At 38.9% G+C, this 18,717-nt stretch overlaps 2 protein-coding genes across 5 annotated transcripts in view; one reads left to right on the forward strand and one right to left on the reverse strand.

The window, feature by feature from the left end:
* Positions 1–18,717, reverse strand: part of tnni3k (TNNI3 interacting kinase) — a 106,124-nt gene that overhangs the window by 27,501 nt on the left and 59,906 nt on the right. For 2 of the 3 annotated variants that reach the window (XM_051932947.1, XM_051932945.1), the window contains exon 21: positions 15,743–15,852. In XM_051932947.1, the coding sequence (XP_051788907.1) occupies positions 15,743–15,852 (110 nt within the window). The remainder of the gene's footprint in view (positions 1–15,742; positions 15,853–18,717) is intronic. The other variant, XM_051932946.1, reaches the window with a different exon arrangement.
* lrrc53 (leucine rich repeat containing 53) lies at positions 8,723–11,809 on the forward strand. 2 transcript variants are annotated; one of them, XM_051932949.1, is made up of 2 exons: positions 8,723–9,765; positions 9,952–11,809. In XM_051932949.1, the coding sequence occupies exons 1-2, from the start codon at positions 8,931–8,933 to the stop codon at positions 11,349–11,351; spliced, it is 2,235 nt and encodes a 744-aa protein (XP_051788909.1). In that variant the 5' UTR covers positions 8,723–8,930; the 3' UTR covers positions 11,352–11,809. The 2 variants fall into 2 exon arrangements, with proteins under 2 accessions (XP_051788909.1, XP_051788908.1); XM_051932948.1 differs by having other exon boundaries at positions 8,723–9,721; positions 9,815–11,809.

Here is an 18,717-nt window from a genome sequence, read left to right on the forward strand (position 1 = left end):
CATTATCTGGAGATTATAATGATTCACTATTTCACTATCAGTATAATTTACTAGGGTGATCAGCTGTCCCACAGAGAGTGACAGTTCCAATTTCATTCTGATAAATAACCAAAGAATATCAAAATGTCCCAGTTTTAACAGGCTGCCCAATTAATAAAACACTGTCATGCCAAAACATTCATCCTCACAATAGATTTAGAACAGCATGTGTGAAATTCCAAGGGGGATCTGAAACCCCCCCCCCCCCCCCCCCCCCCACCCAATACTACCCCATTCTCCTTCCCTTTGATGCAATATACATATACTGTAATAGAGCCATCAAAGCCTCAGTGGGAAAGGCCTTATTAAGAACTTTTGTTAAATTTGAACAGCATCGTGTGGTCAACTGAGAAGCAGACAGAAGCAAATAGTACTGCCATTTATTTGTTTCCACATCAACAACTGTTGGAGAATCCTATGTGTTCATTTGTGAAAGTGTTTTTTCCATTTTTACCCTGATCCTTTGTTGATGTTAATGAGTTCAAGCAGACATTAAACAAATGAGGATGCATACATGTTACACAAGTGGCCCTGTTTGGCACTTTGAAAATCTAGTCACTCTACAATTTACCATCAGAGTGCCACATTCTTCTGATATCCATAATGCTCAGTCGCTGTAATAAACTTTGCCTTTTGCTTCTGTTATTCTCTAATATTTGTCATAACTGAATAACTTTGCATGTGCCATTTCATGAAAATTATAACAGGCAGACATGCTCAAGCAAAGAAGGAATGAATTACAGAGGTTTATCTATATCAGTTAGGATAATTGCCAATTGTCGCTGTGTGTTGGATGTGGAGTGGGTATGCATGTGTTTACATGCATGTATGAGTAAGAGTGATCTCTGTGACAGGCTAGTCTACTCAGGCCTCTTTTCAGCCTTTTGCCCAATCATGGTGAGATGGTCTTTGGCCCCACAACCCTGAAATGGATTGAGAAGGTTCTAGAACTGACCTACTGAAATCAGTCCTTTGAGGTCTACAGTGACTGCATAATCTGGAATGCACGTACATGTTATGTTATATGTATATTTTCTAACTTGAATATACAGTATATTAGAGATTCAACCCACACATCCCTCCATGAAAGAGTAGTCAGTTGTTGATGATCATGTGTTGGACAGCATGAAGTACAGCCATCTATTGATATGCTCAGAAAGTACAATATTAGGCCCTTGCCTGCAGAAATATAGGATAGGGAGAGAAAAGAATTTACCACTGGTCATTTTTTTCACTGTAATGTATAAATATTTCTCCAAACAGCTCATGATTATCATTAAGCCAGCATGTTCTAACTATGTTGTACTGTATTTTAATTTCTCCTTGGCAGTTCATAAATTATGATCTAATTTTGAAACAAGTGTTTTTTTGAAAATTTAATAAGGGCTTCATTCATTTCCATCTTTTACCCTTCACCACCCGATGTTTCTCAAGCATGAAGTACTAACATGTGAAACTCTGTTTCCTTTTAGGAGCTCTGGGATTAATGTTTCTTATTTTCATTTTCCTGAACTATAAAGCCAAGCGCAGGAAAGGCAGGTGGCTTGCACTGAGCGGACGCTTGCATGAGGATGAAGAAAGTTATGAATCATCTAAAGCAACACCAGACTGCACATTTACTGAGGAGAATGGAGTACAAATTTTGTCTTTAATGCATCCTGGAAATGAACCTCCACTTTTGCAACAAAATGGTGTAGGAGCCATGACAAGAAAAGCTCAAGACTCACAGAAAGGTGATGGCAACAGTCCTACAAGATATCACCATGCACAGAATATACCAGTAACAGAAAAAAAAAAGATATTTTGCCTGTTTTAACTGTAGATCGGTACAGTCTGTCTCAGATGGGAGTAGGGCACTTGATAAATGGGATTCTGTCGTTTCAAGAAGTGTCCCTCAAGTGACAACAATCCCCAGTAAACCAAGGGAGTTGGCCCCATGGGCACATCCAGAGAGAAGCATGCCACAGTCTATCCTAAAGGGTAATGAAGGTAAGGATGGAGGACTTTAAAATGTAGTCTCCTTACTTTTTGTGCTGCACTTTATTTCTCATTGTGAACGTGTAGAGCTACAAAGTGAAATGCACACTTGAGCAAATTGGCAGGCTAATAATCGCATCAGATAATGGTTCAGCTGGGCATGTTATTCCTTGTAGGAGACTTGTAAATGCTGAGCATTTTATTGTTTTTATATGTGCTTTTAAAATTTGATTTTAAACTTACGTTCATTAAACTGATTAAAAATAGGCTACACACAATCTGCAAAATAATGATACACTTTAACAAAACAGTAACATGGAACTCACACAAGGGTACATTTTAAATAAACTAGGACAATCTTCCAAATAGCATTTCTTAAATCTTCAAAAATTTGATTAAACTCTGTGGGAAGGATTAAGTAATCCCCTGCTTGTTGGTTACTGTAGGCCAAGCACTTTTAATGCTGACCTGCAGTACTTCAAGACTGTGGGCAGTAATTGTCCTAATAGTCAGAATCAGCTCTCATCTTACAATTGTTATTGCACCATTTCTTACCTCGCTTCTTCTCCACTAACATCTTCAAACTAGTTTATCTATCTATCCTTTTTCAAACTCTCTTGGGGTCACTAAGTCCAGCCCTGAACGGGGTGCCAGTTCATCTCTCCTTTACATGTTTGGAGTGTGGCTAAAATACCAGAAGTGATCACAGAAAAATCCGAGCAGACATGTTGAGAAGGTGCAGTGTCCATACTGACAGTGCTTAGGCCATGTTTTTGAACCCAGGACGGGGGCAGCAGGGAAGCTGCAGTGCCAACCACTGATTCACCAATTTACCTCAGGGTTAGTTTAATTAAGGTTAATTTAATTTATTCCAATGAGGCCCGCACAGAGTTAATACTACACACAACTAACAATAAGGCGTTCTGGAAAAATCACAGCAATTGGAAGATTGTTCTCCTTTCATTTGTTTTGCTTATGAAGTATATGACTCTTTTTCTCTGCTTTATTTATTATTATGATTTATCATTAGTTTCTGTGATTGTGCTATTTTTACATGTACTATTAATATTGTTGCTGTTTTCAGATTTTTTTATTACTTAATATTGGAATTAATATTACTGATGCATGATTTGTGTTATTATCAGCTACTTAAGGCTGTCTGTCTATTGACTCTTATTAACCTTTTTCAAAACAACTAACATGATCTTTTCCTCGCTGTAATTAACTGATCACTGCTGTTGGAGGAGCCACATGTTTATGGTGTGCTGTGCCATCTGCCATGTCTGAGGACTGGGACTCTGAAAAGTCTGATCTTTGTCTCACCTAAGAAGGGAAAATTGGTGGGGCTCTTAGCCTCATTTGGGGAGACAAGAGTGGATTGGGGGAGGCGTAGGAGAACGAGGGGAGCACACCCCCATTGGAAGTTTCCATCCAGACCCTTCTCAAAGATGCAGTCCACATTTCCTTCTGTGTCTTTAGTGCACGTGTCGCAGTGCAGTGTGCAGGAAATTACAATCGATGCTGAGGCACATTGTAGACATTCCTAAGATTTGCAAAGTAGACAAAGGATGCATGGTAACCTAATGACCCACTGCATAAAAAAGGCTATCATTACACACAGAGTTTAATCTTCTGACGACAGAGCAAAACAGAACAACTAATCTTCAAGTCTTATTATAAGCACAGAGGAAAAGCTAACAAGATTTTAACTCTACAAATACATAAAAAGAATTCCTCTGCACAGAATGGTCTCACTCTCCACATACTTATCAGGTTTCCCAGGAAAGGGACAAAGTGGAAGTTCACAACAGGCATTCACATATGCCCCTTGTTTCAATAACTTTAGACAACCTGTAGCAAGAATCAAAAATCTTGTGAACTTCATATTCCATCAAAAAGAAAAAAGGTGTTTTTTTGGTAAAGATATGAGCGGAATGAAGGCACAACTGGATTGTACAAACAGATATTAATAGTCAATTATATCTGCAATGAAGCAGACAGTACCTGAATCTTTGGCAGCCATTACATCTTTGAGTCTGTGTGGACATGTCTCTGGAAGCTTTGTACATCTGGGCACTGCAATTTACCTCCCATTCTTCTGTCACTTTGTATGGGAAATGCGAGTGAAGTCTTTTTCAAGTCTAGCCACAAATTCTATTTATTAAGTATCTCAGAATTACTCCTAGGAATGGCAATAGATGTCTGACTGGCATAGAATTTGTCCTACCCCAGAGCAGGACATGAGACGCAGTTACGAAGCATCCAACTCCCACTCTCAGCAAATAGTAGGAGGCCATGTAGGAGAATGAATGACATCTCAATTTTATAGCACATCAAGCCCTGAGCAATTTTATGGCACTCATGATGACATTTTGTATTTTTCTGATACTAACACAAAGGATTCACCACAAAGATTATCTCTCTGTTCTAAAAAAAATTCTGGGAGAGAAAGACGGGAGACGAGACATGATCTTCACGTTAAGATCACAGAAGACACTTAAAAGACCCGCAAGACGAAAGAGAATGGCCACGGAGCGTCTCGAGGGGACCTTAAACATGAGACATTGTGCCAAGAGATTGACCCAGGACTGTCTCACAATGATGTAGAACATGAGATTCTTGCAAGACACGCCCTACACACAACCAATATCAAATAAGACAACGGGCAGCAAAACATCCAGTTATCTAAAGGATTTGAGCACACACAGATCCACGGCCTCAGCGCATATAAAGCGTATAAGGACAATACCTTATAGATGAAACGTCGATGACTAAGCGAAGAAGAAAGCAGCACGGAGAAAAGAGACTCAAAAGCGTTGGAGAGAAAAAAGAGCAAAAAAGAAAAAGAATAATCTAGGTGCAAATTCAGAAAATAAGGAAAGTAATTATCAGCCCGGAACAAGTGGAATTGAAAAAGAGCACATCCAATCGGGCTCAGAATTAAAAGACAGAGTAAAAGACAAAGTAGAACTTCATAAAGACGTTCGCAAACATTGGCTCTATACACATGCAGAGCAGGTTAGAGATTACGAAATCAGTGGAATTCGAAAGGCTCAAAAAAAAACGGCGCGATACACATGTGGAGGAAGTTAAAGAATATGAAAGCAGGAAAATTAAAAAGTATAAAAAAAAAAGAAAGTAAAGATCGCAGTAGCGCAAACAAACAGAAATTATTACTCAAAAAAGGGAAAATAATGACCACGGACCAGGTGTCATTGAAAAAAAAGCAGGACAAAGCGAGGTCAGAAAAAAAAAAAAAAAGGCAGAGTAGAAAACAAAGTAAAACGTCAAAAAGAGGTTTAAAAAAAAAGGGGCCAAACACATGCAGAGCTGGTTAGAGATAATGAAAACTGGAATTCAGAAGCCTCAAAAAAAAAAAAAAACGTAGGCATGAAACACATGCTGAGCAGGATACTGAATATGAAAGCAGAAAAAAATGACAGTGTCAAAAAAAAAGTAAACCTCGCATTAGCACAAAAAAAAGAGAAATTATTACTTGGAGAAATAACGAAAAGGCGAATAGAGATCGAATATATGGACACAGGTGATATGTCAGAAGTATATAAATATTGTAAGGCTTTGAAGTTTAAGTCAGAGAATTTCAATAACGGGGTTTACCTCACATGCATTTATTGGTTACTTTGCAAAAAAAATTATTAGCTGCTGATGATGTAGATCACTTTGTCTGTGCTAAAATTCCAAACAGAGAAACCTATCCTGAATTATGGTACAAAGTTATTAAGCACATGTCTCACGGTCCTCATTTAAAAGATTCAGCATATTGGGACTCGAAAGATTCCAAATATTGTTTTTACAGATGTTCTGATATAAAAGTGAAACTAATGAAATAGCAACAATTCAAAGAAAAAAAAAATTTTAAAAGTGTGTATCCAGAAAACCAAACACGGGGGTTGGCGAGCGAAGCGAGCTGGGGGCGATGCCCCCTAGTAATGTTAATAATAAAAATAAAATTAACATTACTAACAATAAAAATAATATTCAAAGCAGTAGGAGAAGAAGAAGAAGAAGTAAAGCATAATAAGGTAGGATAATGTGCTAAGCTGCACATAGCTGTTGTCACTTCACAAGAACATCAAGAATAATAATTATGTACTGAAATAGAAAGACTGAGACAAAAGCTGAGAGAAAGTTAACCCTGGTAACAGGCACATTTATTTAACAAACAATGATCCATAGCCATGAGAAGCCCCTCGTAAAGTAAGTTATAGTGGTATTACCCACTGTTATTCTCGCCTCAGGAATCTCTGCCTGCCTTTTTGAACCTTCATAGCTTGTAAAGCGTAACTCAAATGTTCCAGGGATTCATGGAAGGCAAAGCTCTGTGTACGTATGGGACATATTTTCTGCCAATCACCTATCCAGCTCTGCTTATCTTCATTGTAATATGTTGGCTGCTCAAGTACAGTTTGCACACGTGACCACCTGCGTGTTGATACTGTGATATCGCTTGAGATTCACACATGTGTGTTCACTCGCACTTGGGGGAATGACCTTTATGTGTGTGCTGATTTGCATGAATGCAGCTTGCTTTATCATTACCTCATGTGAAGTGGTAGGGAAATGTAGGAGTCTGCATATTACTTCCAGCCAGCACAGGGCACAAGGCAGGAACAAACCTGGGCAGGGTGCCAGCCCACCGCAGTAGCTTCATTGTTTTACACGTATTTATCCAATGGCATTTCTGCCTGAAATGGGATTTCACACACACTCTCAAGTGAAGTTCTTTAATGTACAGACCAGTATTATCAATCAGCTTAATGAATGCAAATCACATATTCAGTGTGGCCTGTGAGACACAATACAATCTCCAGCTTTAGATATACGGATATAAGCATACTATGCACTAGAGCTCTTAAAGCATCTTTGGATACATATTAGTCAAATAATGCATTTAAAAATGTATTAAATCACATTCAAAATCCTTTATTTTTCCTAGCTGCTGCCTGTGGAGAGTCTGCATACACAGCATGTTTTTCTCTTACACTGCAAAAATATGTAGGTTAGGTTAACTGTTGACTTTAAGCTGGTATCTTATGAGCAAATGTGGATGTGTAGATGATGGACCAGCATCTCCTCTCACAAATGCTTGATATTACCAGCATAGGCTCTGGATTGCTACAACTCTAAAACTGGATTAAATAAGCTCAGTAAATTGCTTTCATCTTCCAGAGACATCAAACAAAATATAATTCTACATTATAAAAAGCATCCGCAAGTGGGGAAAAAACTGGCTAATTGTACTTTATCTGAAATATTTATATTGTCTCCCCATCCTGTAAGCTTGACTACCACTGTAACTTATGGGGGTGAACACTGTCAGAAAAATGCTGAGAACATTTTCCATTTGCTTCTTTTCAATTTTCCATCTTCTGGCAGCTCCTGGCAGAGTCTAGACAGCTCACAAGCTCTCCTAAATCCTGGTGAAGTGAGGAGTCCATCAGTCATTGTCCAACCCGCTATATCCTAACACCGGGTCACAGGGGTCTGCTGGAGCCAATCCCAGCCAACACAGGGCACAAGGCAGGACCAAACCCCAGGCAGGGCGCCAGCCCACCACAGGAAGTCAGTAGTTTTCTAAATTAAGAAAACTGATAAAATGCTTTTTCTCTAAGTCCTAAGAGGAGGACCACATTTATGTCAATCTGTGATTTCTAAGCTAGTTAGGGCTGTTTTCCTATTCTGAAATACTTGATAAATACAAGCACTGGACTCTGACTCCAGGGCAGTAACATTGTTGATTTTTAAGCCATTCCTGTGTAGCTTGGACTTTATTCTTGGGACTGTCCTCTTACTGGAAAAACAAATCTTCTCCCAAAGTGCTGGTTTCTTGTAAACTGCATCAGGATTTCCTTATATTTTGTGACTTTCATCTTCTACCATCTCAAACCTTCCAGGGCCTACTGCAGAGAAGCATTCATGCAGTCTGATGCTGCCACCACCATGATTCTTGGTGGGGATGATTTTGTTGGTAATGTGTAGGGTTTCCCTTACGCCAAACATAGCATTTATTCTGATGGTCAAAAAGTTCCACTTTAGTTTCAGCAGTCTCTCCAATCTCAGACACTGATGCTTGTAACTCCTTCAGAGTTCTCAGGGGTATCTCTTAATGCCCACCCAGGACTCATCCTCTTCTTATGCGATCTCTCAGCTTTTGTGAACAGCCTGCTCTAGGTAGATTTACAGCTGTGCCATGCTCTTTCCATTTTTTTCCTTTTTAACTGGACTTCAAAGAATATTCAGTGAGTTAGATATTTTCTTATCTCCATTCCCTGACTTGTGCTTTTCAATCGCCTTTTCACGGAGATGCTTAGAATGTTTTCATTGTGTAGTTTAATGCTCCACCACAAGTCTGACCTTCCAGATGAGGAGCATTTAGACTAAAGTCAACTGAAACCCAGACAGCTGATCACCATTGAACTTGACAGGTGATTTCTAAAGCCAATCGACTGCACCAGTGATGATTTAGGTGCGTCATTTTAACAGGGATGAATATTTAGGAGATCAATCATTTTTTGTTTTGTGTTTTTAGTTAATTTAGGCCACTTTGCAGAGATCTGTTTTCACTTTGATATTAAAACATCTTTTTCTTTTGAGCAGTGTCAAGAAAGCCAAATTAAATCCATTGTGAATCATAGTAATAATATAATAATAAAATGTGAAAACTTTCTGGGGTTGAATACTTTTTATAGGCACTGTAGATATGTCTGCTATGTGAACCTCAGACATTAAGGACTAATCAGGGGATATTCTATGTGTATTGGATTTCAGGAAGTCATTTATAGATTATTCTTCATTATTTAATTTCTTTTACAGATCACAGAACTGAAGAGCTGTCTAGATGGAGAAGAACTACAGGTCAGAATGATTGTCCTTGTCAAAATAAGAACTTTACAATGTTTGAAAAAGAAGAAAGCCCTGTGTACACAACACCTCTTACATGTGTACAAGAATTGTCCAGTAAAGGAGATGTCAATTGTGCACTAACAGATCTCTATAGTAACTATTTTACAGATGAAGAAAATATTTACTTACTGCCAGACTACCTTACTATTGATTGCTTTCATTGTAATACAACTTACAAATACAGCAGGCGAGGGAGTAATGAGGAGAGGAGTAGACCACAAACAGCAGGCAAAAGGCCCAGAAACCACTCCTCTAGAAGAACTACGGGAATGAACAGCAGCACAACAGAAGAGGAAGCTTATAGAAAATCAACTGGAGATGAATATCATGAGAGGGAAACAACTGAAAACCCCTCTGAGTTACAAAGAGTAAAGTTAACTCATGCACAAAAGAGTGTCTCCTTTAATTTGCCTGATTCAGTAAATGAATGCCTGACTTCTCCCAAAAGTAAAAGAAGGAAAAGCAGCACACATGACAGCACAAAGTTTAAGCAGCCCACTGGTAAAACAAAAGGAATGAGTGAGAAAGTGGAGAGAGGTGTTTCATATTCAAAAACTAAAGCAGAGAAAAAGCTTTACTCATCCACTCAGCTCTCATTAAAACCCAAAGCCTGTTTGGATGGTTTACTGAAAGTCAAGATCAATTTAGACCCTTTCAGACGAAACAAAGTTTATCCAGTTCAAGAAATGTGGATTGAGGAGAAGCCTATCCTTCGAGAGAGTATGGACCATGATCAGAAAAAATCAAGGAAAAAGGCCAAAACAAAACAAGTTCAAGAAATGTGTGAAGAGGAGAAGGTCACTCTTGAAGAGAGTGTGGACCAAGGTCAGATAAAATCAAGGAAAAAGGCCAAAACAAAACAACTTCAAGAAAGGTGTGAAGAGGAGAAGGTCACTCTTGAAGAGAGTGTGGACCAAGATCATATTAAATCAGGGATAAAGGCCAAAACAAAACAAGTTCAAGAACTGTGTGAAGAGGAGAAGGTCACTCTTGAAGAAAGTGTGGACCAAGATCATATAAAATCACGGAAAAAGGCCAAAACAAACAAGCTGAAAGAGAAGTCAGCAACAACTGAGAGTGCTATACCTGTTCTAGATCAATCAGCTGCACCGGATGCCCCAGAAGTTACATCAACTGGGAAGAAGAAATCCAAATCAAAAACTGAAAGACCTAAAACTGTGAAGGATAAACACAAAAGTGAACCTGATCAGACATTAAACAATATTAAAGAGAATGTAATGTCACCAAGCCTCCTGCAGAGCAGCAATTCTCTGCAAGAAGAGCTACACAGTAAGAGCATCAGTAAGAAAGCTTTGAAGCAGAGTGAGAATGCCAGAGATGATATTACAGAAATCACCAGCCATGTATCTACAGAACCCAATATGAACGAGCTCCCATTAAACACAGAAGGAAGGACCGACAAACAAAATTCAACAGAATTTACCACACAAAGCCCAGAGACCAAAAACACTGAGCATCTATCAAGTGAACAATCCTCAGAAGTTGATCACAGATACCAAAAAGACACCACTGATATTTCAGATTCTGATAAACCTAAGAGCAATGAAACACTGCAAATAATCCATGAAACAAAGGAGCACACTGGAGAAGGTGCTTCTGTAAATGATGACTGTGAGGTTTTAGATGAAATTTCTCCACACCAAGATCTGCCCTCAGCAGATGCTAATACACTGGCGGGCCAGCATGAAAACAATGAAATCCAGAAAGCTGAAACTCCACAGCATAAAATGGCTGTGGACTCAGAGGACTGCCAAACTGACCCATCTGTAGAAGACATTGCACCACTGCTGTCAACACATCTTGAAGACACTACAGAGATGGTAAAGCTCCCCAAATTGGATAAGGCACAATCACAGGATGACATTTTAGAAAATGCTCCTAATGAGAGCATTACTGTAACAGAAGAAGAACCAGCAAAAGAGGTAGAGGATTCAAAACCAGAAGACCCCCCTGGAGCTGCAGAGCCGTGTAACATAAATGCACTTGAAAATCCAGTTAATGGCAACACAGCCCAAACCTTGTCATCGGTTACTCTGGACTCGGGAACATCTCAGACTCAGCCAGAACTGGAAATTATTGCTGCAACTGAGGAACATGTGAACAAGGAAAACCTTTCAAACAATAACAGTACTAAGTCCTTACTTGGCTTGTCAACCCAAGGTGACACCAGCAATACAAAAGGCTTTCAGGCAGAAACACCTAAAGTGCTCCTTATTTCAAAAGTGGCATCTGAAAAAACTTCCATAGATTCTGCATTGTCAGGTGTTGGCATCCTACAAGAAATTGACATGGCGTCTGGAGACAGCAGTCAAAAGAAGAAAATATGTTTGGTTCTTCCGGAACAGTCAAACATCAAGTCGCAGCATGCACTCAACAAGAAGATACGATAACCCTTGATCAGAAAACTGCAATGTAGCTGGTTAGTTAGTTCTGAAAGCCACACATGCCAAGAACTTCATCCATTTTGCAAAGCCACTTTGTCTAGTATAGTGTCATAAGGAGCTGAAGCCTACACAGACAGCACCAGATGTAAAGCAGCAGTCAAACCTGGAAGCAATACCACTCTGTTGCAAATCACAAATCCGTCTAACTACAGTAGGAGGAATCCATTATGAACATGAAGAAAAGGAGGAAACTTATTAAGAAGGCACCCAGATAGGAGTTAAATTAGGTGCCACGAACTGAAAGATAGCAACATTACCTGCTGCATCATCATATGGGACAGCCATCCAAGAAAACCAATTCAAGTTAAAGATGGAAGTGACAGGAAAGTTTTTTTCGGTCTACAGGACTAAATATGTTAAAGATTCTCTTATTTATTTTAATCAGTTTGAATTGTATTGGTAATGTTTTTAATAAAGCATTTATCTTTTTTTTTCATTTTTTTCTTTTTATTTAATCAGCTCTATTAATCTTTCCTCATAATTCATCCCCTGTACTTGTAGAATCAGTCTAGTTGCTCTTCTCTGGACCTTTTCTAGTACTGCTATGTCCTTTTACTTCCTACATGAATTACTTTACATTTACTTAAATTAAATTTAATTTGCCATAGACCTACCCAAGCCTGTATGCTGTCCAGGTAATGATTTAACGGATACCAAATGATATACCAATCCACCTAACTTGGTATTATCTGCATATTTAAACCAGCTTGTTACTTATATTCTTATCCAAATCATTTCTATATATTAAAAATAGCAGCGGCCCAAGCACTTACCCCTGTGAGACACCACTCTTAATATCAGCCAGTTCTGATAAGTTTCCTCACAACATAACCCTTCGATTCGTGTGTCTGAGCCAATTTTGCACCCATCTACACACAACACCCTGAACACCCACTTCATTTACTTGATGTCCAACCTCTCATGTGGCACCTTACTTCACTAAGATATAATATCTATGTTGCCTATTGTCAAAACCACGCTGTGAAATACTGTAGTTTACAGATCTTATTGACAAGACTGGTAGAATTTAACTTTAATTTCCCACATTCTCTATTTTTTTTTTGTTTGGGTTATGCTATAGTCACATGATCACAAATATGTATTTGTGAGTATTTGCTATCACAGTTTTCCATACATTAGTTTTCTATGAATTATTTGCCTGGAACCACAGCCGTGGTTGATTTGCAGTGATGTTGTGACCAGTGACTCTGAACTGGATTAGCAGGTTCAGAAAACAGAAGGATTGATGGATTTATCACAAACAGTGTCGGACATTTTCAGGAACAAAGTACAATAGTCTCTCATTAATTTCTGTGAGGTTTGTGTGGCTGCTTTATAGTTCCAGACTTGGTCAATTTAAGACTGAAATTTGCATTTTCTCTTCATCTCTAACAGCGAATTTCTCCCAAACCCCAAAGATGTGTACTGCACATGTGGCTAAATGGATATTCTAAAGTGGGCTGATATGTGGGTGGCTGGTTGGATTGTTTTCGTCACGTGATTGCCCCCTGCAGTGAACCATTCTCCCTACTCATATTGTTTTTGGCTTGCACTTATTGTTCTGACCTCCTGCCCCCTTATCATCAATTACAGTTTTTCTCGATTGCTTTGATGCAGTTCTCACATCAGGAACTTCATTCTCCTTACTCTTAATGCAGCTCTCAAATCAGTAACGCATTTCCCCGCCTACATTAGCATTTCTCATTGTGTTTGTACTCACTGCTATTGTTTCTACATATACTTAACTACTAAAGATGTTTTGTCATTGTGTTGCTGCATTTCTCATCTAACTCTGACAACTCATCAAAAGAGTTTGTACTTTTGTCAGTCAGAACTCATCTTAATACTGTCAGCATCACATTAGTGTTTTCAGTCAAATCACTTTAAACTTTCTTCAGATATGTATGAGAGTACAAGGCCAGTCAGATGCTGTCACTGGTATTACTAAAATTGCTGTTGAACTCCAAACAAATGTAATCGCACCCTCTCAGAACACATTCAGTTGAAAAAATAGAAAGCAATATTCTCTATCTTGTATCACAGGTGCATGTCATGGCACTGCTGTATTTACACACAAGCATATGTCATTCTCAGGTTTTATCCAGTGAATAGTGCTGAAAATAGAGCAGGAAGAAGGTGTCACGCAGGTACAAGGACCAGACTTTGAGAGAGGACGCTTAGTATGGCAGGGGGCGAGGAACACACAGAAGACAAGAAAGAGTCAAGGGCAGGGGTAGAGGGAGAGGAATGAACAGGCTTCATAGGGTGTCTAACGAAATAAGGACAACAATTGTGGACCATGTTATCAACCATGGCCTAAGTGTGGCTGAAGCAAGTTGACAGGTACGGCCTCAGGTGCCATGGTCTACACTGGCTTCTGTAATAAGGACATTCAGAATTAAGAACAGGTATCTGATCCCCCATTTAGTGTGTTTCAGTGTTATATGAAACGTTTCTGCAGTTTATTTTAAATAGTAGAATCTGTGACCTCTGTAGAACAATTGCTAAATTGATGACCTTTGTATTGTCAGAATAGTACCACTGCCTCATTCTGGTAGGAGAAGACCACTTTTGACACACAAGCAGCAAATGACAATTGCTGACATGGTGAGAGAAAACAATGCCATTAGGCTAAAAGTGATCCAACAAGCTGTTGTGGAGGATGATGGAGTTTTTCACAACAGGTGGATGCAAGTAAACTTAATGTAAACAACTGAAACAGAAACATTTAGATTCAAAGTTAAGGGTAAAAGCAAGGCAAGATCAGGTCTTAGGGTTTCCCTTAAGTCAGAACTTTTATTTATATTTGAGCTAAAGTTATCTCCTCCTTTATTAGCCTCACTGGTCACTTGATAAGAACAAGGATGCAAACACAAATATGATAAATAAGTTAAACAGCAACTTGATGTAATTCAGTAAAATTTCCCTTAAACAGATCACGCTGACCCAATGCAATAAATAAATAAATGCTACACTACAGAAATCTTCAGTACATGGATTGCTGTGTCTTTGGTCTTCCCAAGGGCAGTAAGTAGAGATGCTTGTCTGTATTTATCCATCCATCCATCCATCCATCCACCTGCTGAATCCGAACACAGGGTCACGGGGGTCTGCCGGAGCCAATCCCAGCCAACACAAGGCACAAGGCAGGAACCAGTCCCGGGCAGGGTGCTTACCCACCGCAGGACACACACAAACACACCCACACACTAAGCACACACTAGGGCCAATTTAGAATTGCCAATGCACCTAACCTGCATGTCTTTGGACTGTGGGAGGAAACCGGAGCGCGCGGAGGAAACCCACGCAGACACGGGGAGAACATGCAAACTCCACGCAGGGAGGACCCGGGAAGTGAACCCGGGTCTCCTAACTGCGAGGCGGCAGCGCTACCCACTGCGTCACCGTGCCGCCCGTCTGTATTTATTTATTTTTTGCAGACTTACAGCTTCAGAGACCTGGCATCAAATCCCAGCCTGGTCATTGTGTGTGTGCAGTCTTACCTGGTACTCCATGTTTCTTCTCATATCCAAATGTTTTAGAACTTTGCCTGAAAGTTCAATTGTGTAAGAGTGGCTGTGTACGTGAGTGTGCCTGTAATAGACAGAGATAACGTACAGGGTAGGTTCCTGCCTTAAACACAGTGCTGCCAAATCAGGTTTTGTCCTGCTGCTATCTCACAATTAAATGAATGTGTTGGAAACGTTTATAGTGAATTATTAACACATACAAGCTTTTTAACTCCTCCATTTGCAGCACATGCAGAGTGATGCCTTCAGTTGATCCTTCATTTGGGTTTGCCAATGTTTGGTGTGATTAGAGGTCTGCCACTAGTAAACATCTACAAAATGGGTGGGACTCTTGGGCAAGATATAATGGCCACTGCAATACAGGCCTACACAGGTCGGTCCCCAAGGCCAAGCAGTGACAGGATATGGCGCACACACACACCTAAGTCCATAAATTAAATTATTCACCATGTGTTGCCCACAGTTACCAGTGTGTCAACAATACCTTTACAAGTGTATTAAACATTTAAAGGAATTGCATCAGGGCCACCTCCTGGTATTAAAAGGAATAAGTAAAGAAAAAGTGGCAGCAGCCCAAGCAGCACAGGTTGAAGCTGAATAATATGACAAGAAAGGTAGGCAGCTGATGGATCTTCCCTTCTTGTCATGTTACTTTGCCTGCCTTTATTTGTTCTTACCATATAACATGCTAGGTCATGTTTCAGAAGCTCCTGGAGATTTTCCAACACACAAAACAAAAGAACAAGTGCAGAATTAAGTGACAGGTAATCCTGTACACATCGCTATCTGTACCTGACAAGATCCTACCTCAGGACAGACGTTCCATCCTCTCATAAGGAGAGATGAGATTGGTTTGGGTATGGAGTATCCAATCGGGGGTCTGATGTGGTGGTAGGCCATGTCTGCTGCTGCTGCTGCTGCAGAAAACAGAAGGACACATAGATTAGTATTTACAGTACAATATGCAGTCAGTCAATAATAATGACAAAAAATACTAATGATGGAAGGTGAGGCAAGCAAGGCAAGAACTGAACAGCTTTATCAATCCAAGTATGACTCATGTAATATGGTAAAAGACGATGTAAGTGTAGAAATGTAGAGAGAAGAAAGATAGATATAGGATCAAAGTGTGACAGACAGCTATTTGAAAGAAACACAGGATGCATTCATGCAAGCGAACAATATTGATAGACAATAATTTGGGGATTCAGGTAGCATGAGAGCGCTGCATCTTCCTAGTGGCCCTGATGTTAGACTGCAAAGCACAACTGCTGCTGGTTTTGTCCCCACCACTGAATCACAGTGTGACCCTGAGTGTGTGGTATTACCCAACTGTGTTTTAGTTGTAGAACTATGGAAACAACTGATTAATAGTGTCCCAATAATCTACCTGGAAATGGTGAAATGTTAAATCTGGTTATTTTTTAAAGTATTATAAAGCCTGGAAACTCTGCACACTGGCATGGTGTCCAATTCTGTGCCCCCAAAATGGATTAAGTAGGTTTGAGAGTATTATGTTTTGTTATCTGTGTTTGATACAGCAATGTGGTTCACACTAAGAAACTGGGGTCTCCCTCATTAATGTCTATGTGGAGATTGCATGTTCTCTATGTTTCTATTGATACTATATTTTTAATCCCAAATTTCAAAGACACAGATATTAGGTTAGGTGTTGTCTCTGAAGTACTCTGTACGAATCACTATTGGTGTTACTATGAGTTGTGTGCCCTGTGATGGACCAGTGTCCCATTCAGTGTTGGTTACTATTCTGAGCATGTTGCTTCTGTGATAGGCTATGTGACCCAGAATTGGAAAGAGCAGATTTGGAAGACAAAGTCCAGATTAAAAGTCCCATTGGTAACAGGGAATCAAAGTCAACAAGCCTTCGCCTCAATTCCTCACCTCACCACCTTCATCATGGACACACATTTACTTGTAAATTATGAGTATCACATATGTCAATAATAAATCACATACAGGGATTGAAACAGGACAAAAAACCCAAAGCTTTTTATTGGGTGGAGGTAAAGAAAATATTCCAGAAGTCACACTGGAGCCCAATTTTACAGGAGTACAATCATTAACCAATTTATTTAATTATTATCAAGATTATTATAGTTAACAAAATATAAAATCAAAACTGAAACTATTATTAAAAAAACATTTTCGTAAACTGAAATAAAATTAACAAAGCTGAAATGAAAAACTATTAAAGTAGCTGGAAAGACTAACTGAAATAAAATTATAATTTACTAAAAATATTTTTAGTTTTCGTTTTTGAATGACTATTCTTGCCATTAGTCTTTAACACTTGTAACTTTTAACTCCACCATGAGCTGCCTGAATATATTCATCCAGTGAAGGGTGGCTGGTAAAGAAGGGCGGCTGTTCACACAGCATTTGCGATGACAGAGTGAGCTGAACACAGGCACGTAAAGCATGTGAAATAGAAAGAAATTTATTGTGGTACCTTTCTTTGTGCTTGTTGAATGTCAAGATGTCATTTAAACGCCTGAAATCGGAATGTGCTGGTCAACAAAACCTTTACTGTATGGACATAAAAATCACGAGGAAATAACATTTCAGTTTATTTCTCAGGTGCCTGCATTTTGTTGACAATAATTCACCTGCCACTTTGCACAGGAGAAACCCTTTCTGAAAATAAAGCGGGACTGATCGAGAGACTGACTAGGTCATTATACAAGATCAGCATATTGTTGCTGACCAATCACTTTTGCTTTAAAAAAGTAATGTGCCTGAGATGGAATCAGAGATCAATATGACTGGTAGAAAATAAAAAGCCCAGTATGGGAGATTTTTGAATGCAATATTGAGGGCATTCATTATAAGCACATTGTCTTGGAGTAGGATATATTGTGTGATATAGGCATTTAGTGTAAAAAAAAAACCAAAAAAAAAAAACCAAAAAAACCATCAAACCTTAAAATTCATCTAAATTTAATTACAAATTGGCCCATTCTGGGCAATAAAAGAAAAAAGTGGCAACAATCAGCGCACATTTGTTCAGCATAAATGACACAGAAAATATTTTTTTAAATTATAAAATTGTTCATATTCAGTATCTGTTTTTGATTATGTTTGTTTTTACCAGACAAAAACACAACCAGACAGTAAACGATGTAGTGTAGTAAGCTTTTAAACTCATATCCTAATCTGTTAAGTGTGCAGTTCTATCTGCTTTGTGACACAAAACTAAACTCCACAGTAGTTCTTTAACCATACCATAATTACTAAAACTAAAACTGAAACTAAGCGTGGAATGTTCGATTGCTTTTAAAAAGTTCAATGAACTTTTACATGTCATGGTGAGTCACAGCAAGATTAGGTATTGTGGCCCTTGTTTATTGTGGAGAACCAGCTTAAACTTCTTATTTCAGATGCTATCTTAATGCTGGACAGTTTCCACCTGCTACGATCAGACAGAGGGGAAAAGAGAAAAGGAAGGCTGAAAATGAGTGAATGAGGGGAAAAGGGAGAAGGAAGGCTGAAAATGAGTGAATGACAAAAAAGTGAGTAGATTACAATTAAAAGTAAAATGTGTTATCTAGTTATTGAAATACTGACTGGATTTGTCCATGTCACTGCCTAGAGAGATAAGTAATATCATTCTGATTAAAGTTTATTAACTTAGGAACAGATATGATTCACTCTGTATTAATATTCTAATGAATAAATCATTCTGGCCCTAGAATGCTGATGATTTAAACAGGGGTACAAACTAACTTCAATTAGCATGTTGGCTTTGCGGACACAGCAAGCTC

The sequence above is a fragment of the Erpetoichthys calabaricus genome, chromosome 10 (assembly GCF_900747795.2).
Source record: "Erpetoichthys calabaricus chromosome 10, fErpCal1.3, whole genome shotgun sequence".
Taxonomy (NCBI): Eukaryota; Metazoa; Chordata; class Cladistia; order Polypteriformes; family Polypteridae; genus Erpetoichthys; species Erpetoichthys calabaricus.